General features: G+C 38.8%; 1 protein-coding gene across 7 annotated transcripts in view; it reads left to right on the forward strand.

The window, feature by feature from the left end:
- The window catches only part of L3MBTL4 (L3MBTL histone methyl-lysine binding protein 4), a 404316-nt gene that overhangs the window by 239083 nt on the left and 138936 nt on the right, over positions 1–26297 (forward strand). For all 7 annotated transcript variants that reach the window (XM_045527505.1, XM_045527504.1, XM_045527503.1 and 4 more), the window contains one exon: positions 3660–3762. In XM_045527505.1, coding sequence (XP_045383461.1) covers positions 3660–3762 — 103 coding nt within the window. The remainder of the gene's footprint in view (positions 1–3659; positions 3763–26297) is intronic.

Consider the following 26297-nt stretch of genomic DNA (forward strand, 5'->3'; position numbering starts at 1 on the left):
TGGTGAAGATCCTCTAAAATGCTTATAGGTATTAATTGCTGTTGTTTTTATTATCCTTTATGCATTCATAAAACATTCTTACTGAGTATTCATTAGGTGCCAATCACTGCTCCAGTAGGTGCTGGGGGCTCGGTGGTGAACAGGTGAGATGAGGTAAATGTCCTCACTCTAGAGAGGGAAACAGTTGATATAAGCAAATGAACTAGGAAACTAATTTCAGGATAAGTGGTAAAAAGAAGGCAGGAAAGGCTAACATGGTCAGGGATGGTGTCTCTGAAGAAGTCGTTTGGAGCTGAGAACATTATTTTCTTGAAATCTAATTCTCTAAGTATCTGAATTACAAGTAAGATATTCTTGGAAAAATATGATTATTTTCTGGAAGAAAAACATTAATTTCATCATGGGTTTCCTTTATCTTAGAGGCAATAATGTGAACTGTTGTAGAATTTGTGGGTTTCTTTTCCCCCATGGATAGCTCTCTGCCTAATTCACCATTGATTCAGCCCATTACACTTCATCATACAGTATTTAATGAGGAAATTGCTAGGTTCCATGCATTTTTATTTCCTCTTCTTCTTGACTCCTTTGTTAAATCCTTTGCTGTGGTTTTTAATGTGATAACTCTTCTCCCTGCAGTCGAGGTCATGCCTCTCCTTCCAGCTCTACCAACGAGAGAATTATGGTGCCCGTAAGGGATATGGAGATAAATATGCATTGATAAATATTAAAAATATCACTTTAAGCTTTAATTTAATCAAGTGTATTAAAATAGTACTGAAAACAATATTAAGTAGCATTCATTGAGAGGTCACTGTGTGTGGAATGTTGTCCAGAATTACATCTGGATTGGCTGATGGAGAGTATTTTTTTGTTCATTTGTTTATGGATTTAACATCCTGAGCCTTTTTGGTGGTAGCCTAGGTAGTGTGTTGTGAGAAGCAGTTTAGACAAAAGTCTGTTTATGTACCCTATGTTTCTTTTCTCATAGATCCTTTTGTTTACTGAATGACAGAAGCATATTTTTAAATTAGGGACTGGTTTACAATATTTAAACACCAACTCCTCCGATTTATTTAAAAGTTGTTTTGTTAAAAAGCTGTTTCCAAAAACTGCCTTTGGATAGGGGAGCTCTTTTTCTCTCTGCTTATCCCTCAATATGTTTCACAAAGTTATGAGAGCATAAGAAATGTCTAAGGTGTACTTTCCTATTGTTCATTCAATGTAATGAAAATGTAATTTGAGTTTAAATATTTGCTCTAACATCACCACATATTGGGACCTAGCGTCAGTCAGTATTTTAATGCAGTGTAATTACACTGTAACGTGAATTTCGGGTTGCTATGTACGCCTCTTTCCTAGACTGTGAGCACCTCAGGGAAGAACTATGGAACACTCACCTATTCATTCAGTAAGCGTTTACCGAGCACTATTTGTCAGGCTAGGTACTGGCGACACAATGGTGAAACAGACTCAGGCTTGCGGCTTACAGTCTAATAAATGAGGTAAACATTAAACAAATAATTGTTTAATTTATTGTTGGGGTAAATGCTTTATAAAATGGGGACCTAACCTCTTCTTAGACGTTAGCCTGAGGATGGTTAGTTAGTCAGCCTGAGGATAGTTAGCCAGATGGGGTGTTGCTCAGTGATTTTGGAAGCAGAGCCGTTTTGGGTGGCGACAAGCTCCGGAGGGTTTTCTGTGCGTGTGAGCGGACGGAGCCCATGGCCTGCGGGGCCAGCAGGTGGGCGGCGTGACCGTGTGCTGCCGAGCTGGCCTGGGCAGTGCTGGCGCCGGGGCGGCGTAGAGCACGGCCAGCCGGTGCCGGTCTGCCCTGGGTGGCGTGGGGGCGGCAGGAGAGGGACGCGGGCCCGCGCCGCCGGCCTCAGGGGGCAGGAGCGTTAGAGGCGAGCCCCAGAGCGACGCCCGAGGAGAAGGGAGGACGGGGACACCTGCTCCTCCGCCAGTCCTGAGGCCCCTGGCGGGCGGGCGGAGCTCCTCCTAGGGAAGCCGAGTCCCTAGCCAGCGTCCCGTGGAGCTAGAGCTGGGAGGGGGAGAAACACTCAGACGAGGATGAGGGAATAAGGAGTTTGCTGAACAGGAGATGGAAGCCTGAGAGCTGGGAGGGGAGAAGGCAAGGTGGGATGGCCAGTGACACAAGACCCAGAGGGGTATGGCGGCCTGGGACGGCGCCCCGGGACTGACGCCTGTCGGGGTGTGTGTGTGTGTGTGTGTGTGTGTGTGTGTGTGTGTTTGGGGGCGGGGGAAACTGAGGAAAATCATAGAACAGGATATGGGGGGTTTAATCTCGATAATCTTCAACGGTAGATGGCCTCTTGGGCTTGACAGAATTCATCTCCAGCCTGGAGTGGTTAGTGTACAGTGCAGCGTCCTACAGGATATGGTAGAGTAGAGTAGAGTACATAGTTTAGTACAGTGTAGCATAGGATATAGTGTAATATATAGTTTAGCACAGTGTAGTATAGGATATAGTATAGTATATAGTATAGTACAGTGTAGTATAGGATATAGTGTAATATATAGTTTAGTACAGTATAGTATAGGATATAGTATAGTATATAGTATAGTACTATGTAGTATAGGATATATATAATATATAGTTTAGTACAGTGTAGTATAGGATATAGTGTAATATATAGGTTAGTACAGTGTAGTGTAAGATATAGTATAGCACATAGTATAGTACAGTGTAGTATAGGATATAGTATAATATATAGTTTAGTACAGTGTAGTATAGGATATAGTATAGTACATAGTATAGTACAGTGTAGTATAGGATATAGTATAATATATAGTTTAGTACAGTGTAGTGTAAGATATAGTATAGCACATAGTATAGTAGGGTAGTATAGGATATGGTATAATATATAGTTTAGTACAGTGTAGTATAGGATATAGTATAGTACATAGTATAGTACAGTGTAGTATAGGATATAGTATAATATATAGTTTAGTACAGTGTAGTGTAAGATATAGTATATCATACAGTATAGTACAGTGTAGTATAGGATATAGCATAATATATAGTTTAGTACAGTGTCGTGTAGGATATAGTATAGTATATCATATAGTACAGTGTAGTATGGGATATAGTACAGTATAGTATGTAATGTACTATGCACTATAGCATAATATGGTCTAATGTCAGTTCTTTCCTTACCTAACTTTGACAGCTCTTGAGCAAGCACGTATGAGGCCCGGGTCTGCTGTCTGCAGCACACCCTGTTTGCTAGCGCTATTTCTGTGCAGCATTTGAGGAGCCTTGCTGTGGCTGAGTGAGGATTCCACCAGGGAAGCACAACCCAGACCTCACATACCTACATTTTCGGCTCATGCCGCATTGCTTTTGCTGTTATTAATCTCGGACAGAAAGAAGTGAATGTTCTTATATTTGTTTTTAAATTTCTTCAACGCCTATTCATTTTCCTCTCTGATATGAGCTGTGCTGTTCGTGTTATTTATTACAGCACTGATATTTTCTGCTAAATCATGTTATAAAATATAAGAAATCAATAAATGTTTTTTGGTAATGGTTTATTTTTAATATGTAAAGTCTTAATTAACATCATTTATGTATTTTAGTCTTTTAAATTCTTCTTTAATGAGAGTGTTTTCAAGGTATGTTCTTTTACTTCCTGAAGGAGCAAATGATGTGAAAATCCTTCCGGGTCAAGCTGTTTGTCCTACTCCGGGGTGCCGAGGAATAGGCCATATCCGTGGTCCACGTTATTCAGGACATCACAGGTAAATTTTTTTTCTTATTTAAATTATTGCAGGGATGAATGAAAAACATGATGCAAGTTAGAAGCTACATACAGCATCATAAAAGAGCCTCTTGGAGCCAGCTGCCCATGTGACACTCCCTTCTCTGTGTTGTAAAGGCCCTTTTAAAACGTTTCCTGCTGCCTGCCTGCCTCTGCCCTTCTAGAGCCTTCTTGGACTTACAAGGTGTTTCCCAGACCCACATCACATTCCAGAGTCTCTGTTCTCTGACAGTTTTCCTAAGAAGTACGTATCTTCTCAGATATGGTCACCACCTTGCCCCGTCCCAGTCCTGAAACTTGCCATCTTCTAGAGAAATTCCAGCTCCTCTTACCTTTCCCTTTTCCTTTTTCACCTGGCCTCTATTTCTTTTTCTCTCTTTCTTATTCTGTGAAAAAATAAAAAATGTGAAGTTGTGTTGTAGAATATGCCTGTGTTTTAAATATCTAATGATAATATGGAGTAGATAGATGATGCTTATAAGGAAAAACAAATGCAAATAAATGTATATATCCTTGCTGGTTTTTCTATCCCCATCAATTGGTAAAATATATACATATATATATATAGATAAAATATCATATTGGTGATCTAGAAACAGAATATATATATTAAAACTGAACAGAATTAACATCGAATTTGTCCAAATACACAAATATGTAAAACAAACACCACAGATAAATAAAGAAAAAGAATAAGTCATATAATGTGTGCAGCAAGAAGACATTTGTTTGGATAGAAGAGATCCAAGTGCAGTGCAGGAAGTCCTTGCCTTACTGCGGTTTCCAGGCCATCCTGGAAGCCAGTACCTCAAACATTTTTCAATGAACCAAAGCAAATGTCTCTGTAAGACATAATGGGAGGCACTCTCCAATAGCATACTTGAATATAAATGTTATATGTGTAAATCTACTAAAACTTAAAAGAAAAAAGGTATAGTATCCATTGAAGAAATAAAGTAAAGACACGTAGGTGCTTGGCCACTTGCGCAAATCTGTAGGGCTCACGGAGTATGAGGGTGGGGCTGGACCGGCGGAAACGTCGGTGCTGAGTGAGGGAGAGGAGAGGAAGGGAGGCCAGGCAGGGGCAAGAGCACAGAGTAGAGGCGCCATCATTGGGAGGGTGCTCTGTCTCAGCTGAGGACTCTGGAGGAGGTGGCAGAGCCACTTTCTAGACATCACTAGGAGTAAGTGGCTATAGAGAATCTTCCTCAGGCTGTGTGTGTGTGTGTGTGTGTGTGTGTGTGTGTGTGTGTGTGTGTGTGTTTAAGCTAGAGTTACAAAGTTCGGTATGGTAGTCACGAGTCACATGTGTCTCCTTAAACTTAAATTCATGAAAATTAAATAGAGTTTAAAACGTCAGCTCCTCAGACACACTTAGTCATATTTCTGATGCTCAACAGCCACATGTGGCTAGTGGCTACTGGATCGGATGGCACTAGTGGCCACTGTATCAGATGGCACGAGTATAGAACGCTTCCATCCACACAGAGTCTGTCCGACAGCCCTGAGAGTTTGGCATGTTCTGCCTTCTCATTAGAGATTTCTGAGGGGCAGGCATTTCCAGGTGAAATAACTGGCCATCTGAAGGCCTCTGGCTAAATTTGAGCCATTATCCTCGAAGTTAGTCAGACCTTAGTGTGGAGGTCTGTCTCTTAGAGCTCTCTGGAGATTGTTCTCCTGTGGTTCCGGTGCTAAAGTCACAAATAGTGTCCCTTGACAGCTTCTTGAGGTGGTCGAGCAGCCCACTCGAGGCCAGTTCTCCCACTCCATCAAGCCGAGTTGCCCCCACACTGTTCTTAGGTGTTGTTGATTCACCTTTCCTTGCCGGGTTCTGAAAAGGTTGTGAACAAAGACACAGCAGGCATGCTCTGCTTTGAACCAGCAGCTTCCCCGAACTTTTGCTCATCCCACATGATGCAAATAGGGTTAACTGATGGTTTTATTTGTATTGTCTAATTATCAGTAATATTAAAAATAGTTGACATGAGTTTACCTACCAAGTAGCCTTTAAAGGTTGGCCTCAGAACTTCTGAATGAACTAGAAGAATGTAAAAAGAAGAGTTAAATGAAAAGCATTCTATGAAGCTTAAAGAAAAAAATGAAATACTGAAGACATGATGGTGAGAACAATGGGATGTTTTGGGAGAGGTAGCAGGCAGGAGAGAGTATCCTGTTTCCAGACTCCATCGATGGGCATGGCTGCCAGGGTGATGCCATGTGATTGGCTCTTGTCTAGTCCCCGACCTTGTTATGATGGAGCGCTCATGTGAGTGAGGGCAGCGTCTTCAAAACTTCATAATTCCAGGGTCTGAGAAATGAAAAATGAAAAGCAATGAGTACCTGTAGTTAGCTTCTCTCTAGAAAGGAAAAGACAAAAATTAGAGCATTGGATGTTTCTTGAATTTGAATTTCTTAATAGGATTTATGAGGCATGTAAACCATCAGGTAAATAAATTCTAACTTACCTATTAAAGGAAATTCAAATAGTTTTTATTGTATTTAACCCTTTTTGTGTTTTTAAAATTTATTTCAGCAGATTTCAGGCGTGCAAATGGTTTTTTCTTACATGCATGAATTGTATAGTGAAGTCAGGGCTTTTAATGTGCCTGTCATCTGAATAGTTTACATGGTATCTGATGGGTAATTCTTCATCCCTTTCCCCCTCCCAGCCTTCTCCCTTCTGAGTCCAGTGTCCATTATACCCCTCTGTACCCCCTGCTTGTCTCCCACGTATAAGTGTTCACTTTACAAGAGAACATGTGGTATTTGTTTTTCTGTTCCTGAGGTATTTCACTTAGGATAATGGCCTCAAGTTCCATCCAATTTCTGCAAAAGATATCATTCAATTATTTTTTATGGCTGAGTAGCACTCCATGGGGGGTACGTGTGTGTGTATTTTCTTTATCCAGTCATCAGTTGATGGGCACTTAAGTTGATTCTGTATCTTTGCAATTATGAATTGTGCTGCAATAAACATACAAGTACATGTGTCTTGTTGATATACTGACTTCTTTTCCTTTGGGTAGATACACAGTAGTGGGATTGCTAGATTGAATGGTAGGTCTACTTTTAGTTCTTTGAGGAATCTCCATACTGTTTCCCATAGAGATTGTACCGGTTTGCATTCCCACCAACAGTGTGTACACATTCCCTTCTCACCACATTTGAGCCAACATCTATTGTTTTTTTACTTTTTAATAATGGCCATTCTGACAGTGTTAAGGGAGTATCACATTGTGGTTTTAGTTTGCATTTCCCTGATGCTTAGACATGTTGAGCATATTTTCATATGTTTATTGGCCATTTGTGTATTTTCTTTTGAAAAATGTCTGTTCATGTCTTTTGCCCACTTTTTAATGGGGTTATTAGTTTTTTTCTTGATTATTTGTTTGAGTTCCTTGTAGATTTTGATATTAGCCCTTTGCTGGTTATATAGCTTGTGAATATTTTCTCACATTCTGCAGGTTGTCTGTTTACTCTGTTGATTATTTCTTTTGCTGTGCAGAAGCTTTTTAGTTTAATAAAGTTCTGTTTATTTATTTGTGTTTTTGTCATATTTGCTTTTGAGGTCTTAGTCATAAATTCTTTGATTAAGCCAATGTCCAGAGGAGTTTGTCCTAGATTTTCTTCTAGAATTTTTATGGTTTCAGGTCTTAGATTTAAGTCTTCAGTCTATCTTGAGTTAATTTTTGTCTGTGGTGGGAGAGAGGATCCAGTTTCATTCTTCTGCATGTGGCTATCCAGTATTCCCAGCACCATTCATTGCAGAGGGCATCCTTTCCCCAGTGCATGTTTTGTCTCCTTTGTTGAATATCTGTCATTCTATCATATCTGTAGGTATATGATTTTATTTCTGTGTTCTCTATTCTGTTCCATTGATCTATGTGTCTACTTTTTATACCAGTACCATGCTATTGTGGTTACTTCAGCCTTCTGGTATAATTTGAAGTCAGATAATGTGATGCCTCTGAATTTGTTCTTTTTGCTTAGGATTGCTTTGGCTATCCAAGCCCTTTTTTGATTCAATATATAATTTAGGTTTTAATCATATTTTATATTCAAGAAATGAGGACAATTTCTGGATGGAGTTAATGTGAGGCTATTATTGGAGAGTGGGTATCATGGGTAATATGGGTTAGCTCTAGTAAACACTGGGCATTTATATCTCTTGCTTTAATCATTTAACCATTGTCTTTTACCAGGTCAATCAATTTACAAATGTAACTATGCATATAACTTAAGAATTTATTTAAATTCTCTTATAATCAACTGTGTAGAAATTGTTTTGATATCATCCATAATCTCTGGGCTGTGTTTTCATGTTATTTCTATTATCGTAGTATAAATTTTACATAGCTCTATAAGATTAGGAATATTATTCTTCAAGACTATCTTTGGTAGTATCTGTTGAGAACACTACACACACACACACACACACACACACACACACACACACACACACGTGTGCCTGTGTGCCTACTACAAATTTGCCATAACACAACACATTATACCTTTTCTTCTTATATGTCAAAGATATGGTAAGCCAGAGTTGAGAATTTTAAAATGTTGCTGCATTCTCCCAGATTCCTAGATGTACTATTATAATCACTTCTAGCTTGAGTTTCCTGACGAATTTAAATGGGTAAAACTTGCATATTTCAAAATAAAAGTTTTTTTTCCTCTTGCCATAGATACGTACCTTTACCAAAGAGGCATCATTTTATAAGATGTTTCTTGTAGTTTCCAGTTCAGAAGATTCTGGGCAAATATTCATATATTTTAAAAAAAAGAATAAGAAGAAAAGAGAAAGTCCTTCCAGTTTTGCTAAGACCTGAATAAAACAACCTGATTGACTTCCGCTTTCAAAGCCTGGGGGGAAGCGTGAATATGTAGAGCTCCACTTTAAGGAAGGGGAATATTTCAGTTACTTTTCTATAAAATACTCCCAGGCAGTAAAGTGCTTGCAAGTAGAACGTTGTTTTTACCGTTTCATGTCAGAATTTCTGATTCTGATATTGTAGCTTGGTGCTTTGACAGGAAGTAAACAGTATTCTTAAAATAAGTTGTCAGCATCTTATTTTGTACAGCTGACAAGGAGAATGGTGACATCAAGATATCACTAAAGATATTTGAAAATAATATATCATTTTAATAGATCAGGTGGACCCCAGGTGTCCTTTTTAGATAGATTGCAGACAAATTTATTTTAGTTTTTACTAAAATAGTCAAGAGATTAACAATAATATTCAAAGCTGTATGGAGTTCATATAGAATCTGCATAAACTATTATTTGAAAGAAATTGCATCTGTTCTTATCTGTATGAAAATAGGACTTTGGGCACACAATTATCACACAACTTACATTTTATTTGAATTAACTTACATAGTGAATAAAATGAAGTAGGTGTATTTGTTAACATAGGAATATTTGAAGATGACAATATTGGGACTCCAAGATGTAAACTTACTTTTGAGCCAGGGTCCAGGATTAGGTATGGGGTTGTTTTTTTCTAAATAAGTAGAACACAGAATCCAGAGACATGATCTACCTGTGTGTCGTGAAACATAGAGAGGTAATTTATTCAGGAGCTAATGATTATATTCTTTACATAGATAACCAGGTATTGTTACAGTGTGAGGGCCTCCTTCCCCAGTGCTCATGTGTGGGATGCAGGGCACATATTGCTAATATGTCAAATCTCAAATGACACAAATAGAAAAGGAGCATCTGCTACTCAGAAGTAGTGGGGTCAGATAGATCTAAGATGTTTCTGAATGCTCTTCGTGGAAATTTATAGCACAACTGAGCCTCTGTTAAGGGTTTACCTGGAATCATTTTGTCAGCTCAAGAATAGGGACAGAAATTATTTCATATGTTTTCTTCTTTTTACATCTGTTCCCCTCTGTGAGTGTGTGTATGTGTGTGTGTGTGTGTGTGGTGTGTGTGTGTGTGTGTGTGTGTGGTGTGTGTGTGTGGTGTGTGTGGTGTGTGTGTGTGTGTGTGTGTGTGTGTGTGGTGTCTGCATGGTGTGTCAGTCCCTCTATCCATGTTCAAGGCTCAGACTGGCCTGAGCTGGGCATCCAGACCTACCTCTCACTGTGTCGCATGGAACAGACTGCCCCACTGTGTTCTTAACTTCAGCTTTGTCATCTGTATGTTAGGGACAGAAAAACGAATGAGAGGTAATGAAAATCAGAAAAACAGAAAGGAGAAAGGAGTTGTAGAAAAATAATAAGGAGGAAATAGTTGCACAAAAATAAAAAGAGGGAACAGTTATTTCAGCCTTGAGGAACGGGGTAAATGGGCCTTGGAACACTGACCACCAGTCAGAGAATGGAAATGGAACTCCCCCCCGCAGTACGTATAGCATAACTTTTAAGTCATGTCCAAACATAGAAAGGAATTCAGTCCTAACTATAAGTAACCTTTACCTAAACATGAAGCATATAAAAACAAAAACATAGAAGTAGACAGGGTTTTCTCCACTCATGGAGACAGACCTGTTCTCCCTTAGGAAATGTGCTTTCACTTTGCACCCTTGAACTTTACTCGCAGTAAATGCGTCATGCATACTTGCTGGGTGTCTGTCATCTCTCTCCGTGGTGCAGGCTGGGCTTGCAATGCCTCCAAGCCAGGAGCTCAAGAACTGTGGCAACACTTCAAAGTCCAGCCATGTAAATGGGAGCTTTTTGCAGTAGAAACAGTTAAATTCCATAATGAGATTAAAACAGGCGTGAGTCTTTATTCACTAAATAGTATAGTATCATGTTGCTGAAAGCATAACTACAGAAAATATACGGAGAAACAGAATAATATTAGGAGACTTTCCTTCACCCATTTCAGACAATGATAGATTAAATAGTCAAAACAGAAATAAGAATATACAAGCTCTGAATAACATGATTTAAGAAAGAGAAGAAGATTGACTGAAAGATACATATCAAGCTGAAAACAATAAAGCTGCTTAAAAGCACTTTTCAAAACTTGACTGTTAGGCCACAGACAACTCAATAAATTCTCAAAACCAAAACATCAGACTGTTTCTCTGATCAAAATGCAATAAAACAAGAAATTGTTGAGAATAAAACCCAATCACCTAGAACATGTGCAAAAACATTTGTAACTATAACTTCAGCAATCGTGGAATCAAAAAACCCAAACCCGAATCTCAGAAAATCTAGATTTATTGTAATGAGAACACTAAAGAGACAAACGTTTGGAATATCATTGTATACATGTGCAGAGGTAAATCTGCACCCTATTCAACAAGAAAGTATGAAAATTAACCAATTAAACATTCAACTAAAAAAGTTATAAAACTAAAAAAATGATTACATAAAGGGAAGAAATATCAAACTAAATGATGAAATTAATGAATTGGACCATAAATAGTAAGTAGTTAAGAGTATCCAAGTGTTGACTTTTCAAAACAAAACAATAATACTATAATAATAAATGATAGGTACCAAAATGGTTGAGCAGCTGTCTTGGGCTGTCCATGCATTATTCCGGGAATTTGGACGCCCTTATGGAAGGACCTAGAGGCATAGGTCTTGGGTTTCTTATTTGGTTGCTCTGACTTTACATGCAATGGCTTGTTTTAAATCATTGACCTTTTAACTGAGGCCTGTGGAAACCTGTTTGGGCTCCATATCTCTTAGGCATATATCTCTTGTCATCCTTAGAGGTAGCCTTTCCTCTTCAAGGAAAACATTTCCTCGGCCATCCTCCTGCCTTTTGGGTTGGTTTTTAAAGATCACCGCCTGATTGCATCATAGTGTAACCTTGGAATACAAACTCCTCCATTTGACTACTGACTCAGCTGCAGTCAGACACATCAGGAGGTCTATTAATCACTGCCCCCTAGCTCCCAGGTTAGCCCTCTCTCTGTTCTCCAGCTAGACTGATTTTTCTCCAGACCTACCACACAGCTGTCTTCCTGGGTCTGCCCTGTGTCCTGGGATTCCCTTTACCTGCCTTCCATTAGAGCTTTTATTATTTCCTGACTTCTGAGCCTTCTTTTCCCTGGTTCCTGTTCTAATTTTCCTGGCTTTTTGGGATAGGGTTTGTGGGAGGTAGTTTTTTTGGTATATGTAAAATATTTTTTATGTCTCCTCAGCCATAATAGTTTTGTTGTGGGTAGAGTTCCATTTGAAAATCCTTTTTCTTCAGAATAGTGAAGTCATTGTTCCATGTTCTGTTTACCTTTTTATTGTTGAGAAGTCTGCTTTCATTCAAATTTCGGTCCACCAAAAGGCTTGTTCTCCCCATTCATGCGCTGTCCCCCTCTCCTAATCTCTGCAAGGATTGCAACCCGCTGGAAATTTTTAGGACTTTCTTTTATCCTTGATGTTCTGAAATAGGCCTTTTTCCATTCAATCTGGAAACTCACAGCTTTTCTTTCTAGGAAGTATTCTACTATTTCTTTAACAATACTCTATTTGCTCTACTTGCTTTCCTGGAATGATGCTCAGAATTTTTTCACCTAGCTTTAAAACTCTTCTTTTGTTGTGTTTCATAAATTTTTCTTATAAGTTTGTCTCTCAGTCCTTCAACTGAAGTTTTTAATTATACTGTGGTATTTTTTTTGGTTTCTGAGAATACATTCTTATTCTCTGATCTGTTTTTTATTGTATCCTGTTCTTATAGGGTAGATTGTATATCCTTTCCTACCTCTCTGATAATGTCTGAAGTTGTTGTTGGTTTTCCTGCTCCCTGCACTGACTCTTGCCAATATTTTTGTTTTGATTTGCTTTTGGTTAGGTTGGTTGGCTCCTTCCCATTATATTAAAGGCATTTCTTAAATCCTGGCAGTCTTTCTCCATGTTCACTATTAAGGGTAAGGTACCCACAAAGCTGATGTAAGGCTTTATGTGCATGCCTGGAGCCTAGCAGTGGTGAACTTCCGGGAAGGGTGCTGGGGGCCCAGGTACACTATGAAGAAGCCTCCCCTCCATCACCTTCAGAAGGCCTGTCCTTTGAGTAAGTAAGTTATTATACTTCCATCAGAGAAGACACTTCCAGACTTTTCCTGGTGTGTTTTTATGGAATCCTCTCTCTGCAAACTCTTGGCTCTCAGTTTACCTGTCCTTCTCTCATCTTCTACGCTGTATTGACTTCTCTCATCTGCAAGCATCTCTTGTCTCATGCTTTGTCTTCATGAGTTTATACCATTTCATTCATTTATTGTTATTTTAGTAGGGAGGGAAATGATTTGTTGTCAGGCAGAAAGGATAAATTCAATTTTCCAATCTGCCATGTCTTCTCTAATGTATCATTAAAACTTCATTTATCATTAAAACTAAAACTTTACCCCCAAAATAATAATTCAGCTAATAGTTATGATTTTGTTTCTAACACTCTATAAGTTGTTCTACCTCATCACAGTAGCACCTTGTTCATACACACAGAAAGTAAACAATCTTATAAAATGACTTTTTTTTTTTACTTTGGCTCTGCAAATTTTATGAATTTATATTGGCTGATTGGAATGCTATGTTAAAAGGATTCCCAAAGGCATGGCTTTTAATTCCATATGCACAGTACTTCTTAATTTATTGTCACCTTCAGTTAAAACTTTTATGGTATGAAGAGAGCATTTCAGTGACATGTGCTTGCATTTATCTGATTCCTTTGTCACTTGGTCTGTCATTTTCCTTGACTTCATGTAACCACACAGTGAAATTGAACTGGGTAGAAATTTAAAAATAAACGTGAAGATGTATTTTTACTTTAATAAGTAAAAGGAAAGAGAGTATCTGACTATAAAAAAACACTTTTAATTCTCAAAGTGACATGATTAATTACCCAATTTAGTAAAAACATTGATAACGTAACAAAAGATCAGTCATGGGTCTTTAAATCACCTCTGTCCATTGCTATATAATTTTTGAAGGTTAATGGATAGGTCTGATTTTACTGAACTGGGAAATAATTATGTGAGAATTTGATGTTTATTTCTAGATTCTTTAAAGAAGAAAATTGCATATAAAATGCGTAGTTCTATATTAAGTGGGGCATTGATTTCCAAAAGTGCTATATTATTTGACACATTCTAAGGATTTTATTAAGTGTAACATTCCAAATTATGTGGACTGCCAAGGTTATAGGAACATTATCAATATTATGACAAAAACAGATATGGGTTTGGTTTATTTCTGTGTCAGAACAGTAGTATGTTGATTATGGGGAACATGTAATGATGAAATCTGGTAATTTTAAATTACTTTGAAAAACAAAATTATTGTAATATATTGACAAGGAATATCCATTCTCTTCAAAATTAGAAATATTAAGAATGTACATTATTTTAAAATTAATACCATTTTATTGCAAGATTAATCAATATTCAATATTAAAATTTGGATAATACAAAGAAGCATTAAAAATTAAATAGAAAACCATTCATAACCTAACTACAAAGTTATATACCTTAAGTCTGTTTAATTTTTCTGGGATTTTTTTTCCACATATATATACACATACCTTTTTCAAGGGTAGAATCAGACAAGATATACAGTTTTATGTGATTTGTTTTTCAATAAAATCTCAAGTAATTTCTTATGTTAAAAATTCCTCAAATATATTAATCAGATATTGTGTTATTTAATACACAAGTTTCAATACCATTGTGTCTTTGTGTTCTCGAGTCTACATTAGTTGGAAATGACTTAGTTCTATATTTTTCCATGACTTCTGCCTTGTCTGACATTAATAATACCAAACAAAATTCTATTGTGTATGTGTATATATGTTAAAAAAATGTTTGCATATTCTATTATTTTTATCATTTTGTGATGTTTTATTTAGGTATGCTTTTTATGAAAAGCATATAACTGTCCTAAAAATAAAATCCATCTAAATCCCACCTAAAAAAAAAAAATTCACCATGATCAAGTGGGATTCATCCCAGTGGTGGAAGGATGTTTTAATATGTGCAAATCAAAAAATGTGATTCACCACATAAACAGAATCAAAAACAAACACCATATGATCATCTCAATAGATGAAAAACAAAAGCATTTGACAAAATCCACCACCCCTTTATGATGAAAACCCTCAACAAACTCTTTAATCAGGAAGAAATAGAAATCCTGAACAGACCAATAATGAGCAGTGAGATTGAAGCAGTAATAAATAATCTCCCCTCAAAAAAGCCCTGGACACAGATGGATTCACAGCCGAATTGTACCAGACCTGCAATGCAGAACTGGTACCTGTCCTACAGAAATTATTCCATAGCATAAAGAAGGAGGGAGTACTCCCTAACCCATTCTACAAAGGCAATATCACCTTGATACCAAAGCCAGGAAAGGACATAACAAATAAAGAAACCCAAAGACGAATAAATACCCTTATGAATATAGCTGCAAAAATCCTCAACAAAATATTAGCAAACTGAATTTAACAACACATCAAAAAAATAATTCACCATGATCAAGTGGATCAGGAATGCAAAGATGGTTCAATGTACACAAATCACTAAATGTGGTTCACCATATAAACAGAAGTGAAAACAAAGACCATATGATCATCTCCATAGATACACAAAAAGCATTCAATAAAATCCAGCATCCTTTGATGATAAAAAATAACCCTCAACAAACTAGGCATAGAAGGAACATACCTCAAAATTATAAAAGCCATATACAACAAAGCCACAGCCAACAGCATACTGAATGGAGAAAAGTTGAAAGAATTCCCCCTAAGAATTGGTACAAGACAAGGGTGTCCACTCTCACCACTTGTATTCCACATGGTACTGGAAGTCCTAGCCAGAGATTTCAGGCAAGAGAAAGAAATAAAAGTTATCCAAGTCAGGAAATAGGAGGTCATACTATTACTTTTCACTGATCTTGTATCTAGAAAATTCCAAAGACTCCACCAAAAGACTCCCAGAATTAATAAATAACTTCAGCAAAGTCTCAGGATACAAAATCAATGTACACAAATTAGTAGAATTTCTATATACTAATAGCAGTCAAACTGAGAGTCAACTCAAAGAGTCAACACCATTCACAATAGCAACAAAGAAAATAAAATACCTAAGAATATATTTAACCAACGAGGTTGAAAGATCTCTACAAAGAGAACTATAAAACACTGAGGAAAGAAATCACAGATGACACAAACAAATGGAAAAAAGCATCTCATGCTCATAGATTGGTAGAATCAACATCATTAAAATGTCCATACTGCCCAAAATGATTTACAGATTCAACACCATCCCCATCAAAATACCAACAATTTATTTCATAGATCTAGAAAAAATAATTCTATGATTCATTTGGAACCGAATAAGAGTCTGAAGAGCCAAAGCAATCCTCCTCACAAGCTCTCCCAACCTCTTTATTCTTCCCCTCTCTATCACCATCTCCTAGCTTGAAGTGGATTTTTTGTATGCTGGGAATTACGGAAGACATTTCAGATACAAAGTTCTTAACCTTAAGGACATCATGCACTAGATGGTTCTAACACATAAACATCCCTGGAATGGAAAGTGTCATTTCTCCATTTATTTTTTTCAAAGTAAAAATGTTTTCAAGTGTTTACAAAAGAGGAAGTAATTTAAGATTAATTCTTGTAATGCCAGATAGTAGGACAAAGAATAAGTTTATATCATCTCTGGGCCTTGGTTTCTTCATCTACAAAACAAGATGATTAGAGTAGGTGATTTCTCATTTCCTCTTTAGCTAAAATATCTGCGATAGTGCTTAATCTAAAAGATATATATTAACATAATTCTCTAAGTTCTACAGCATATTGCCTGGACAGGACTTATTCCACTTGCAAGAAACTTACTCATATGTGCATTTCACTGTTTATTAAAATATAAATACCTTAAGTCCATCATCTATATTCCAAATGCAAGGCCCATTACTGCAAAACTATTGCTAGCAGCCCCGTTTCCTAAAGATGCCTCAAGAATTAAGATTAATGATCCTTTCATTATCTACCAGGCACAGGAAAAAAGAAAATATAATTCTTTAATTGACTTGCTGTGATTTCCTAGAATTACTCAAATCATTGAAGAATTTATTTTACCTAATGTGAATGCACAGAAAACTCTGTAATGTGAATTAAAAGGTATTATATTTTTCCCAAGAAATAACTTCTCTAAGCCTAGGAAGTTTGTTACTTTCTAGTTTCTTTCTTACATATAAGCTAGGCTTGAGTATATAATTATCTTGGAAATTCTGTTTTCTTAATTTTTGGATAAGCACCATTTTTCAAAGATCATGGCTAAAATCTGAGGAGATAACCCAGCCAGGGCCAGTCTTCCTTTTGTGAATGAGGATAATGTTGATAGTACAGCTTATTTCTGGAAGTTGTTTGCAGTTCAAACAGTAGAATGGACTCAGTTTGATTCAAAGTTTGAATGTTGATGGTTTTCCTTTGGAAAGAATCTGTTATACAAGCTAATAGTAACAATCATAATAATACATTATATTTGTTTATCATTTAAGCATTTACAGAATGTTTTCACATGCATTATCTTATTTAAAACACATTGTAGCCCTGTGTTGTAAGTTTTATTATCTCTACTTTATGAATGAAAAAGTGGGTCTTGGACACATTGTGTCTTCCCAGCATTGCACAGCCCATAAGTGGTAAGCTTATTTTAAACTGGATGTCTCATAACTACTTGTCTGGTACCTTTTCTCCTACTCCCAGATGTACATGCAAAACTGGAGTGGTAGTTGAAATTATGCCTTTCACTTGTAAATTAGGAAGGTTTAAGGTTAGAAAAGTAAATTGTTAGTGAACTACACACAAACCTACTACATCTTGGATATTCAGCTGTTTAGGAGACTGTTAAGAAGTTTTCTCACCTGAGACAAAACCAATATAAAATGGTCTCCAGGATTATTTTCAAACTATACATTTTTTATTCTCAGCTCCAAAATACACACACACATGCATGCATACACACAGGGATAGGGGAAGACTCCTAAAGACAACTGTAGTTGTTACTCATAATTTACTATAGAAAATGAAGAGAAAATGAAGGTACTTGAATGTCTACCTCCACTTTGGTAGGTAGAGCTGTTAAAGTATTCCTTGTAAGACATGAAATATCAATAATAAACCTACAAGTCAGAAATCTGAATTAAAACCTTCAGTTATGGAAATATTAAGCTAGGTATGATGATTTTAATTATCCCTTTGTCTCAATTATTCTCATTTTGATGATATAATAATTGCAGCACCATACTCCAATTTCTGTTATTATAATTCACTGCCTGCATATGTCAGATTTAATATTCATTTGCCTGTCTTAATGTGGAGCCAGATGGAAGAGGTGGATTTCCTATTTATAAGAACTAGCTGTTATTATTGAATTTTATGAATTTCTTCAGTGATAACAGTGGGTGAGGTTGACGGTAGTTTAGGATTGCATTAGAAATGCCAGGGCAATAATCCAAAGTAAATCATGTGGTGCCGTGCACCTATAAATGATCATGCTCATTACTAAAACAGATACAGTGGCATTGACCTCACTTACAATAATACATGCTACAGAGGGTTCAAGTATGCATGGATAACAGATAATTCTGCATGTAGTTTATGGAGCTTTGAACTTGGGGGCCTTTCATAGAATGTTATAAACATTAATTATGTGGTAAATACCAAAAATAACTTTAAAAATATAGCAATTCCATTCCTAATCATATGCCCAACAGAAATGTCTGCATCATCAGTTCACTAAAAAACACGTACCAGAATGTTCATAGCAGTACTATGCAGAATAGCTCCTACCTCAATCTGCCCAAATGCTTATCAACAGTGGACAGATCGTGGCATAGTCACACTGTGGAACATTGTGCAGCAACGAGAATGTGCAGAAAAACAACATGGATGAAGCTTCCAAGTGTAATGTTGATTGAAATAACCCAAACACAAATAGTAAATACTGAATGATCCCATTAATGTAAGGTACAGAAACGGGACAAATTTATCTACTGTATCAGAATTCAGCACTGCAGTTACCCTTGCGGGGAGTGGCTGGAAGAAGAGGCGTGGCAGGGCTTCTGGGTTCATGTTCCATTTCTTGATCTGGTGTTTGTCATAGGAGTGTGTTCAGCTTGTGAACACAACTTATATTTTATGCACTCTATATGTAAGGTCTACTTCAATTTTTAAAAGTTTGCAAAAAAAAGAAAAAAATTACCTCGAGAATCCCAAAGTAGCCATCCCAGCTGACATTACAACTTTCTACAAGTTGACTGTCAACACGACTGGTGACACCACGCCAAAAGGAGGCATCCCGTCTTTCTTCCCTCTCCCAGCAAGCCCGTGACACCCCAGGGGAACAGTGACATCCAGTAGGAAGGCCGTCACTGACCATGCTCCAGGCCCCTGGGCTTGTGGATCAGCTGGGAGGGGGGTGGCCGCTGTCCAGTCCTTACCTGGTGAGGACTGAGTCTGAGTCACACTGAGACTGAGTCAGTGAGGGTGAAGATGCGTCTACACTATTTCAAGCCCTCGTTGGGGTCTCACAGTCCACAGTACTCATCTTAGGTTTTAATCTGCTTGCCTGTCTCTGTCATGGATTAAAAATGAACTAAAATGTAAAAATGTTTAAATTTCCCTGAGTTAGGAATTAGGAGACCTTGCAAAGCCTTGTGTGAACATTTTTCAACCTGGAGAACATTACCAAGTTGTTGGTCTTTTTTTGTCTTCTTTATACTTAGCTTTTAGGTGGGCTTGAGAAATGATTTTTCCTTCTATGAGACAACAGGTTTTGCGAGAGACATATCAGATATATCAGGAAAAACCCTACCCTTTACTCTGGAATTAAGCCTGGGACACGTGCACCGCCCACACTGTCAAATGGTCTTCCTTAGGCTGGGCTTCTGTGCTGTTTAAACCAGATTATAAAATAGATGAAAATCTTAGGAAGAATAAAATAGCAGATATCACTATTTTGAGTGTTTCTTGAACAGTGATCCATATACATCCAAGCCTGACACCCACCACCCACACGTTTATCTAAGAATTCTTTGCTGCTAATTCACAAACACTGAAAAAGTCTTTTAGAAAAAGACTAAGAACCATGTCTTGTTAAGCAGCAGACTGATGTTCTGTCTGAAGCACGGGGAAAATCTCTGCGTTAGACTGCGCCCAGCGTTCCTGTGCCATCTGCAGTTGGTCAGCTGTTTTCACGGTTCCTTTTGACAACAACGCAAGTGGCTCCTAATTTTTCACAGATACAAGTGCTAAGGATTTTAGCACAGTGTCCGTCGCTATCACATTTCTAAAATATCAAGTCAGCAGCTGGTGGCGAGAGAAACCATTGCTCTTTCATTATCTGTGACTTGGTATAATTGTTATTGTTAGCAATTGGTGGAAATTCAGGAATAGACTGGCTGTGAGCCACCCGGCAGAGGCTCTGCAAAGGGAAGGATGCTGTTCTGGTAAAAAAAAAAAAAAAAAAACTGCGACCGCGCCAAACTCATTAGGAAGTCCTGGATAAATTTAAATATGTAATTGTACTTTGATGTGAACATTTGTGCCGAATGTTGGAAGTACTGTTCTTCTGTAATACATGCAAACAAATTGCAAGCCCCTAAAACAATGAAGCACTTGATGTTCATTTAATCAATCATTTTTGTTGTCACTTAACAGTATTTAAAAATAAGGTCACATAAGTAGTCAATGAAATTTTTATGTTGTATGTTAAGGGTTTCTTCTGAATAGATTGGCTACTTCAGAGAAAAACACCGTAGAGATTTTTGACTTGTAAAAAAGTAAAAAATTTGCATTAATATCTTCAATAAAAGTAATTTCTTAAGACTTCAACAAAAATATATCACCTGAAAATGGTTTATGTTCCATTGTTTTCTCACACAGTTGTGTCCTTCCGTTGAAGGAGCATTTATTGAATGCCCTCACGCAGCCAGCATTGCTCTGGATGTAAGTAAGGTCTGTCCCTGTTTCCAAAAGCTCACAGTCTGGGGAGCGACATTAATGATACCTAGACAGCTAATTACAGTTAATTAGGTGGCAAGAGAAAGGTATGTATGGGCAGCCATGGGTGGTCAGATGAGGGTCCCTGGATCCAGTTGAGGGATTTCCAGAAATATTCTCAGAAAAGGGGGTATCTTTGCAGAGTCCCGAGGATGAGTAAGACTTAACCCAGCAAAGGGGGCGGGAGGGATATCCCAGCAAGAGGCAGTAGCTGGGACGTGGAGCAAGTGTGTGGGGGGTGGGGGGTGTGCGTGACTATATGTGATTTCAAATATCTGGAGCTTGGAGTTGGGTGGTGATAATGGGGGATGGGAGGAGAGGTGACAGATGGGGCTGAGGATGTGACCGCAGCCCCTCCCATTGTGGTCCTGAGCTCTTCCACCTTTCCTCCTCCAGAATTGGAGGTGGGGAGTGCAGGCTGGGCGTGTCCAGCTGGCTGTCTTCTTCCCAGGGCCTGTGCTTGTGTGTGGCCGGTGGCCTTCACGGCACATCGTGCAGTGAGTGTAAGGGCTGGCTTTTCCTTCTCATGTTACCAGCACAGAGCACTGGACCTTCTTTCTGGGAGTCTGTTCAGCATTGTCTGCTAGTCCAGGATGTGGGCATTATGAATACATCTTTTCTGGCAATGCTGTTGTAGTTTTATTGTTAATAGTCCGCTGAGAACTTTTTTTTTTTTTATTAACACCTCAAACATTGGATTTCTGTTCTATGCCAAGATTTTGACGTGTGGTGCTGTATTTAGTTATCATATCATTTTACAGTAGATAGTATCTCCATTTCATAGATGGGTCAACTGCGGTTCAGAGGATTTGCTGTTCTTACTGGTTACCAGTAAGTAGCAGATGCAGAATTTGAATTTAGATTCTTTGAATCCACCAAGCTCCCTGCTTTTCCCTTTGCACCAAGGAGCACCATCTTCCTCCTCTGCTGGTACACCTGGGACGCCAGTGTCTGCCCGAGGGGATTATTCACCCACACCCACTGCTGTCATTTAGGGTGTGCTCTGCATCTCTGCTCAGGCCTCGCACCCTCTGGGAAGTCTTTTAGCTTTCCTTAAAATAATCACTTCATAGAACTTCTGTGTTCCTCTCCGTCCCCGCTTCGCCAGACTGACCTCAGCTCTACCTTGCTGGAAAAAAAAATTTGCCGTGCAATCCTGACTCCTTCCTCCTAGTAGGAAGAGGAAGATTCCTTCCTCCTGTTTAATGCCAGTTCCCGACCCCACCCTGCCCTTGTCCGTCCTTTGTCCATAATTTAGTCCTTTTTATTGACCCTTAGTCTCTTCCTTTCTAATTAAATCTTCTGCACAAGGTGTAAAATCTCTGAGTATATTTATGCAAAGGAGGAGCTGAGTAGTATTGCAGGGGGCAGGGATCCTGCACAGATGGTGGGAGTATAAATGAAAGCAAAGAAATGCGCAAGGGAAGGAGCTGAGGAGGTGAGGGCATGTGAGGCCTTTTGTGAAGCCGGCAGTATTTTGTTTCTTGACCATGATGTGGTGCTTTATAATTAAGTTTGAAACAGCATATCTATGTATTATGCTGTTTTTTGTGTACAATGTTAAAATGGAAATTTAAACATGCCCCCAAATCTCTTTAAATAACACAGAACTTTTTTTCCAGTTTAGGTGTCTCTATAACTTTCTCCATACCCCTCCCCTGCCCTCCATCACAGACATCCTAAAGGGGTGGCCTGCCCCTCCCCTGCCTGTGTGCTGGCCCGCCACAGAGCCCTGTCACGTGGCTCTGGCCACGGTGCCCACTGATGCTGCTCTTGCCAGTTCACCTGAGCCTCCTTGTTGCAGAACCCTGGGGTCGGTTCTATGTTCTGCTTTTCTGCAGCACCATGGTGTCAACTTCTCTCCAGTTTCACCGCCACATTAGTTGGGCCATCGTCTCTCCTTGGTTTCCATGACGTTGCCGTCTCTGCTCCTTCTGTCTTTCTCCTTAGTCTCCCTGGTCTCACCGGCCCCACCCCCACAATGCCATTGCTCAGGGTCCCGCCCAAGAATCTTCTGCTTTCTAAATCGTCTCAGGTTTCCCTTTTCTCTCCCCATTCATCAATGCTTTAGTTCTGGGGTCCCCAAACCCCGGGGAGTGGCCCACTACTGGTCTGCAGCAGCCTGTTAGGAACTGGGCTGCACATCACCATGTGAGCTCTGCCCACCACCCCCATGTCAGTGGAAAAATTGTCTTTCATGAAACTCAGGAACTGGGGTCACACAGCAGGACGTGAGCTGTAGGAAAGCGAAGCTTCACCTGTATTTACATATTTACAGCCACTCTTCATCGCTGGCATCACCGCCTGAGCTCTGCCTCCACGTCCCCTCACTAATCCATGGAAAAATTGTCTTCCATGAAACTGGTCCCTGGTGGCAGAAAGGTTCGGGACCACTGCTTTAGTTCATGCCCATTCTTTCTCGGTGAATCACTCAGCACCCTCCTCCAGGGGCCACCAGTTTGCTTTCCTCACTGCGGTCAGATTGGTCTTTCTAAAACGTGAATCTGACTTTCTCACTGCTCTGTTTTAGGCACCTCTCAATGGCTCCCCCATTCCTTGCAAAAGTATTATAATGGCTTGTGAGGCCTGTGGTCCCCAGCTACACACACAGTGTGTTGGACTCCATCGCGCTCACATGTGAGCTTGCTGCTCCTGCTGCTGGAGACCCTGTCACCATCCCCGTCCCACAGACCCTTCACTGCGTAACCCCCACCCATTATAACGCAATGTGGGCATCACTTCTGAGAAGATCTCCATGGTTGCCCCTCATCAACCTGTTACGTGAGACCTCCTCTGTGCTCCCAAAGCATTGTGTCCCACCCGCAGTGCGCCTGCACCGCCTCATGGGCATCCGTTGGCTCCTCCTTCTCCAGCATGGACAGCATTCCCGAAGGGGGCCCTGTGTGCTGTCACTGGGCCCTGCATCCTAGCTGAGTGCCTTGCACGCATGTGGACGGAAAGTAATGACATAGCTTTTATAAGCTTTAAAAAACTGATTTAAGAATCATAACGAAATAAATAATGGAATAAATTTTTCCAGATAAATCAAATAGCAAATATTTATTGAGCAAAGAGTGATGCATTTCTGGAAATGCAATTTTATTTCACTGACATTCTTGACTAATTATTTGTTCCAGAAACATTGGTTGAAATACTGCAGTGTCCAAGGCACTATGATAGAATCTACAAGAAACGATAAAAGGGGAATACAGACTCTCAAGGAGCTTGTATAGTGATGCTGGAAACATGAATTATGTGAATACAGATGATTTAACGGAAAATAGAAAGTTATGAATATCTTAGAAGAAGCACAGAGGGGGAGAGACTAATTTGAGGTGGACCAGTCACAGGAAGCTTCCCAGAGGAAGGGATACCCACACTGTCCTCTGAGTGGGGTGAGCCAAATGCGTTAGTAAAGAAGGTGGGTAGGGAGGGAGGGCTACTCCCTCACCTCCTTCACGTGGCCACACACAGGACCTCCATCCTCTCCTCCCTGCTTTACTCAATTCATCTGAAATGCATCTTTTTACGTATTTGTATTATTTTATAGAGATGTATGTGTGTGTGGTGTGTGTATAGTTTACTGTAGTATCTCCAGTGCCTAAAACAGTTCCTGGCACATAGCAGGGGCTCGTTATTTTTGGAAGAAAGGAAAAGGAGGAAGGAAAGGAGAAAAGGAATTGGCATTTGACTTTGGTCTTGATCTCCAAGCATTAATAGGTAGACTGTGGATATCACGTAGGTGGTGACAATGTGTTCCAGATGGGGGGACCCTCCATACTTTGCTTAAGTGTACATTGGAACAACTTAAAACACCTTGTTTCAAAGTTACTGTTACTGAGCATTAAATATCCAGTATTTGAAAATATAGTTATGACCATAAACTCAAGTTGTCTTTGAGTTGTTGGTTTTTAGTAGGACGTGAAAATGAAACTACCTCAGGAGTGGAATAGAGAAGGGCAATGACTTGGTGATCTTGAAACAGGTGAATCAGTGACTATCTTTGAGAAATCTTTCGCCATTCCTCACTCTCACATTTACCAAATAAGGAAAATATCACATAGAGGTTTCAAAGAGCTTGTGAGAGCTGCTGTAGATTATTCTTTGTAATTCTTTCAGCATTTTGCAAATAAAGTGTTACATAAATGCAAGTTTCTACTCTTTGTCTTTCATTGCTTTCTTTACCCACATATGCCTCCAATTATATCTGTGTCATAGCTATACTTTAATGCAACAAAGCTTTACCAGGTTTGCGATTGTACAATGTAGCATTTTAAAACTATTTTGAATATGCTTTCCTTTTTTAGTCTTTGTTCTTTTCTGTCACAGTTTCTGAAAACAGAAGAAGCAATTCCCATTTCAATGAATGAGTATGTTAGTCTTTAATACTAATCAGATAATCATCAAATGTGCACAAAACACAAAAGAGCAATTTTTATTTCTCCCAAGACTCCATCTCCTTTGTTTTTGTTATCCATTTCTATAAAAGTATTTTCTCATAATTATATCATCCCCGAAATTGCTCTTTGGGAAACATCGAGTGAGAGATGCGGTATACAAACAAATTGGGTTAAATATGGGAGACAGATGATTTGGGCTCTGTTCTTCTGTAATGTGCCGGGAGTTAACCAGGCACAGCTCATTAACACTAATGGAAAAATTCATCACTTAACATGTGCATTCTTGGACACCATAGAGGCAATTTCTCCCCCTAACTCGGTATATAACTTGATTACTTCTAAATGTACTAAGATCCAAAAAGGAGCTATTTTATCAATCATGCATCATAAAGATTACTTCTTATTAATTTAAATTTGAATTCCATTGAGAAGCAACTTTCTCTCCAAAAACCAACTTCTTTTTTTTATAAATATATCTATGACATCCTAGACACTATGTTCTGTTTTAAACTTCCAAATAATGAGTAGTACATATCTGCCACATTTTACGTGTAACTTGCACTTTTATTGTATGTTAAATATTGCTCAAGATTTAGGAAAAAAATTGGTTTCTCAATTTCAGATTTAGAAATCTGTACGGAACAGAGATTTTAAAACAGGGACATCCTTTGCTTCTCCGACCTCCGACATCAGTTATCCGCAGACCTGTCTATGTAGAACAGAGCTGAGATGCGGGGCATGAGCCGGAAGAGGCTTCTGTGCACCCACAGAACGTGCACAGTCTTTGTTCCTTACTTGCAAGCTGCAGCTGTGACACACACAACTTAAATACTTCTAACGACACGACATGTGCTTTCCTAGTTCAGCACGTGTGACATGCCAAAGCAGAAAAAGGAGAGACTTTTCTGGAGGGTACACTAACTACAGAGAAGAGACAGTCCACAGTTATCAAATAATTTAAGATTAGAATCAGTCCCTTTGTAAAAAGAAGTTAAAAAGTATATGCTGTTATTTTAGAGACAGAGCAAGACGGTTTTAACAGTGACCTGAGATCATTAGTTCAGTGACATACTGGTGAGTGTGTGCATGTGTTTACGGTAGTCAGGAATTTGGGTTTTAGCCTTGTAAAGCAGCAAGCATCTC

The sequence above is a fragment of the Lemur catta genome, chromosome 16 (assembly GCF_020740605.2).
Source record: "Lemur catta isolate mLemCat1 chromosome 16, mLemCat1.pri, whole genome shotgun sequence".
In the NCBI taxonomy this organism is placed as follows: Eukaryota; Metazoa; Chordata; class Mammalia; order Primates; family Lemuridae; genus Lemur; species Lemur catta.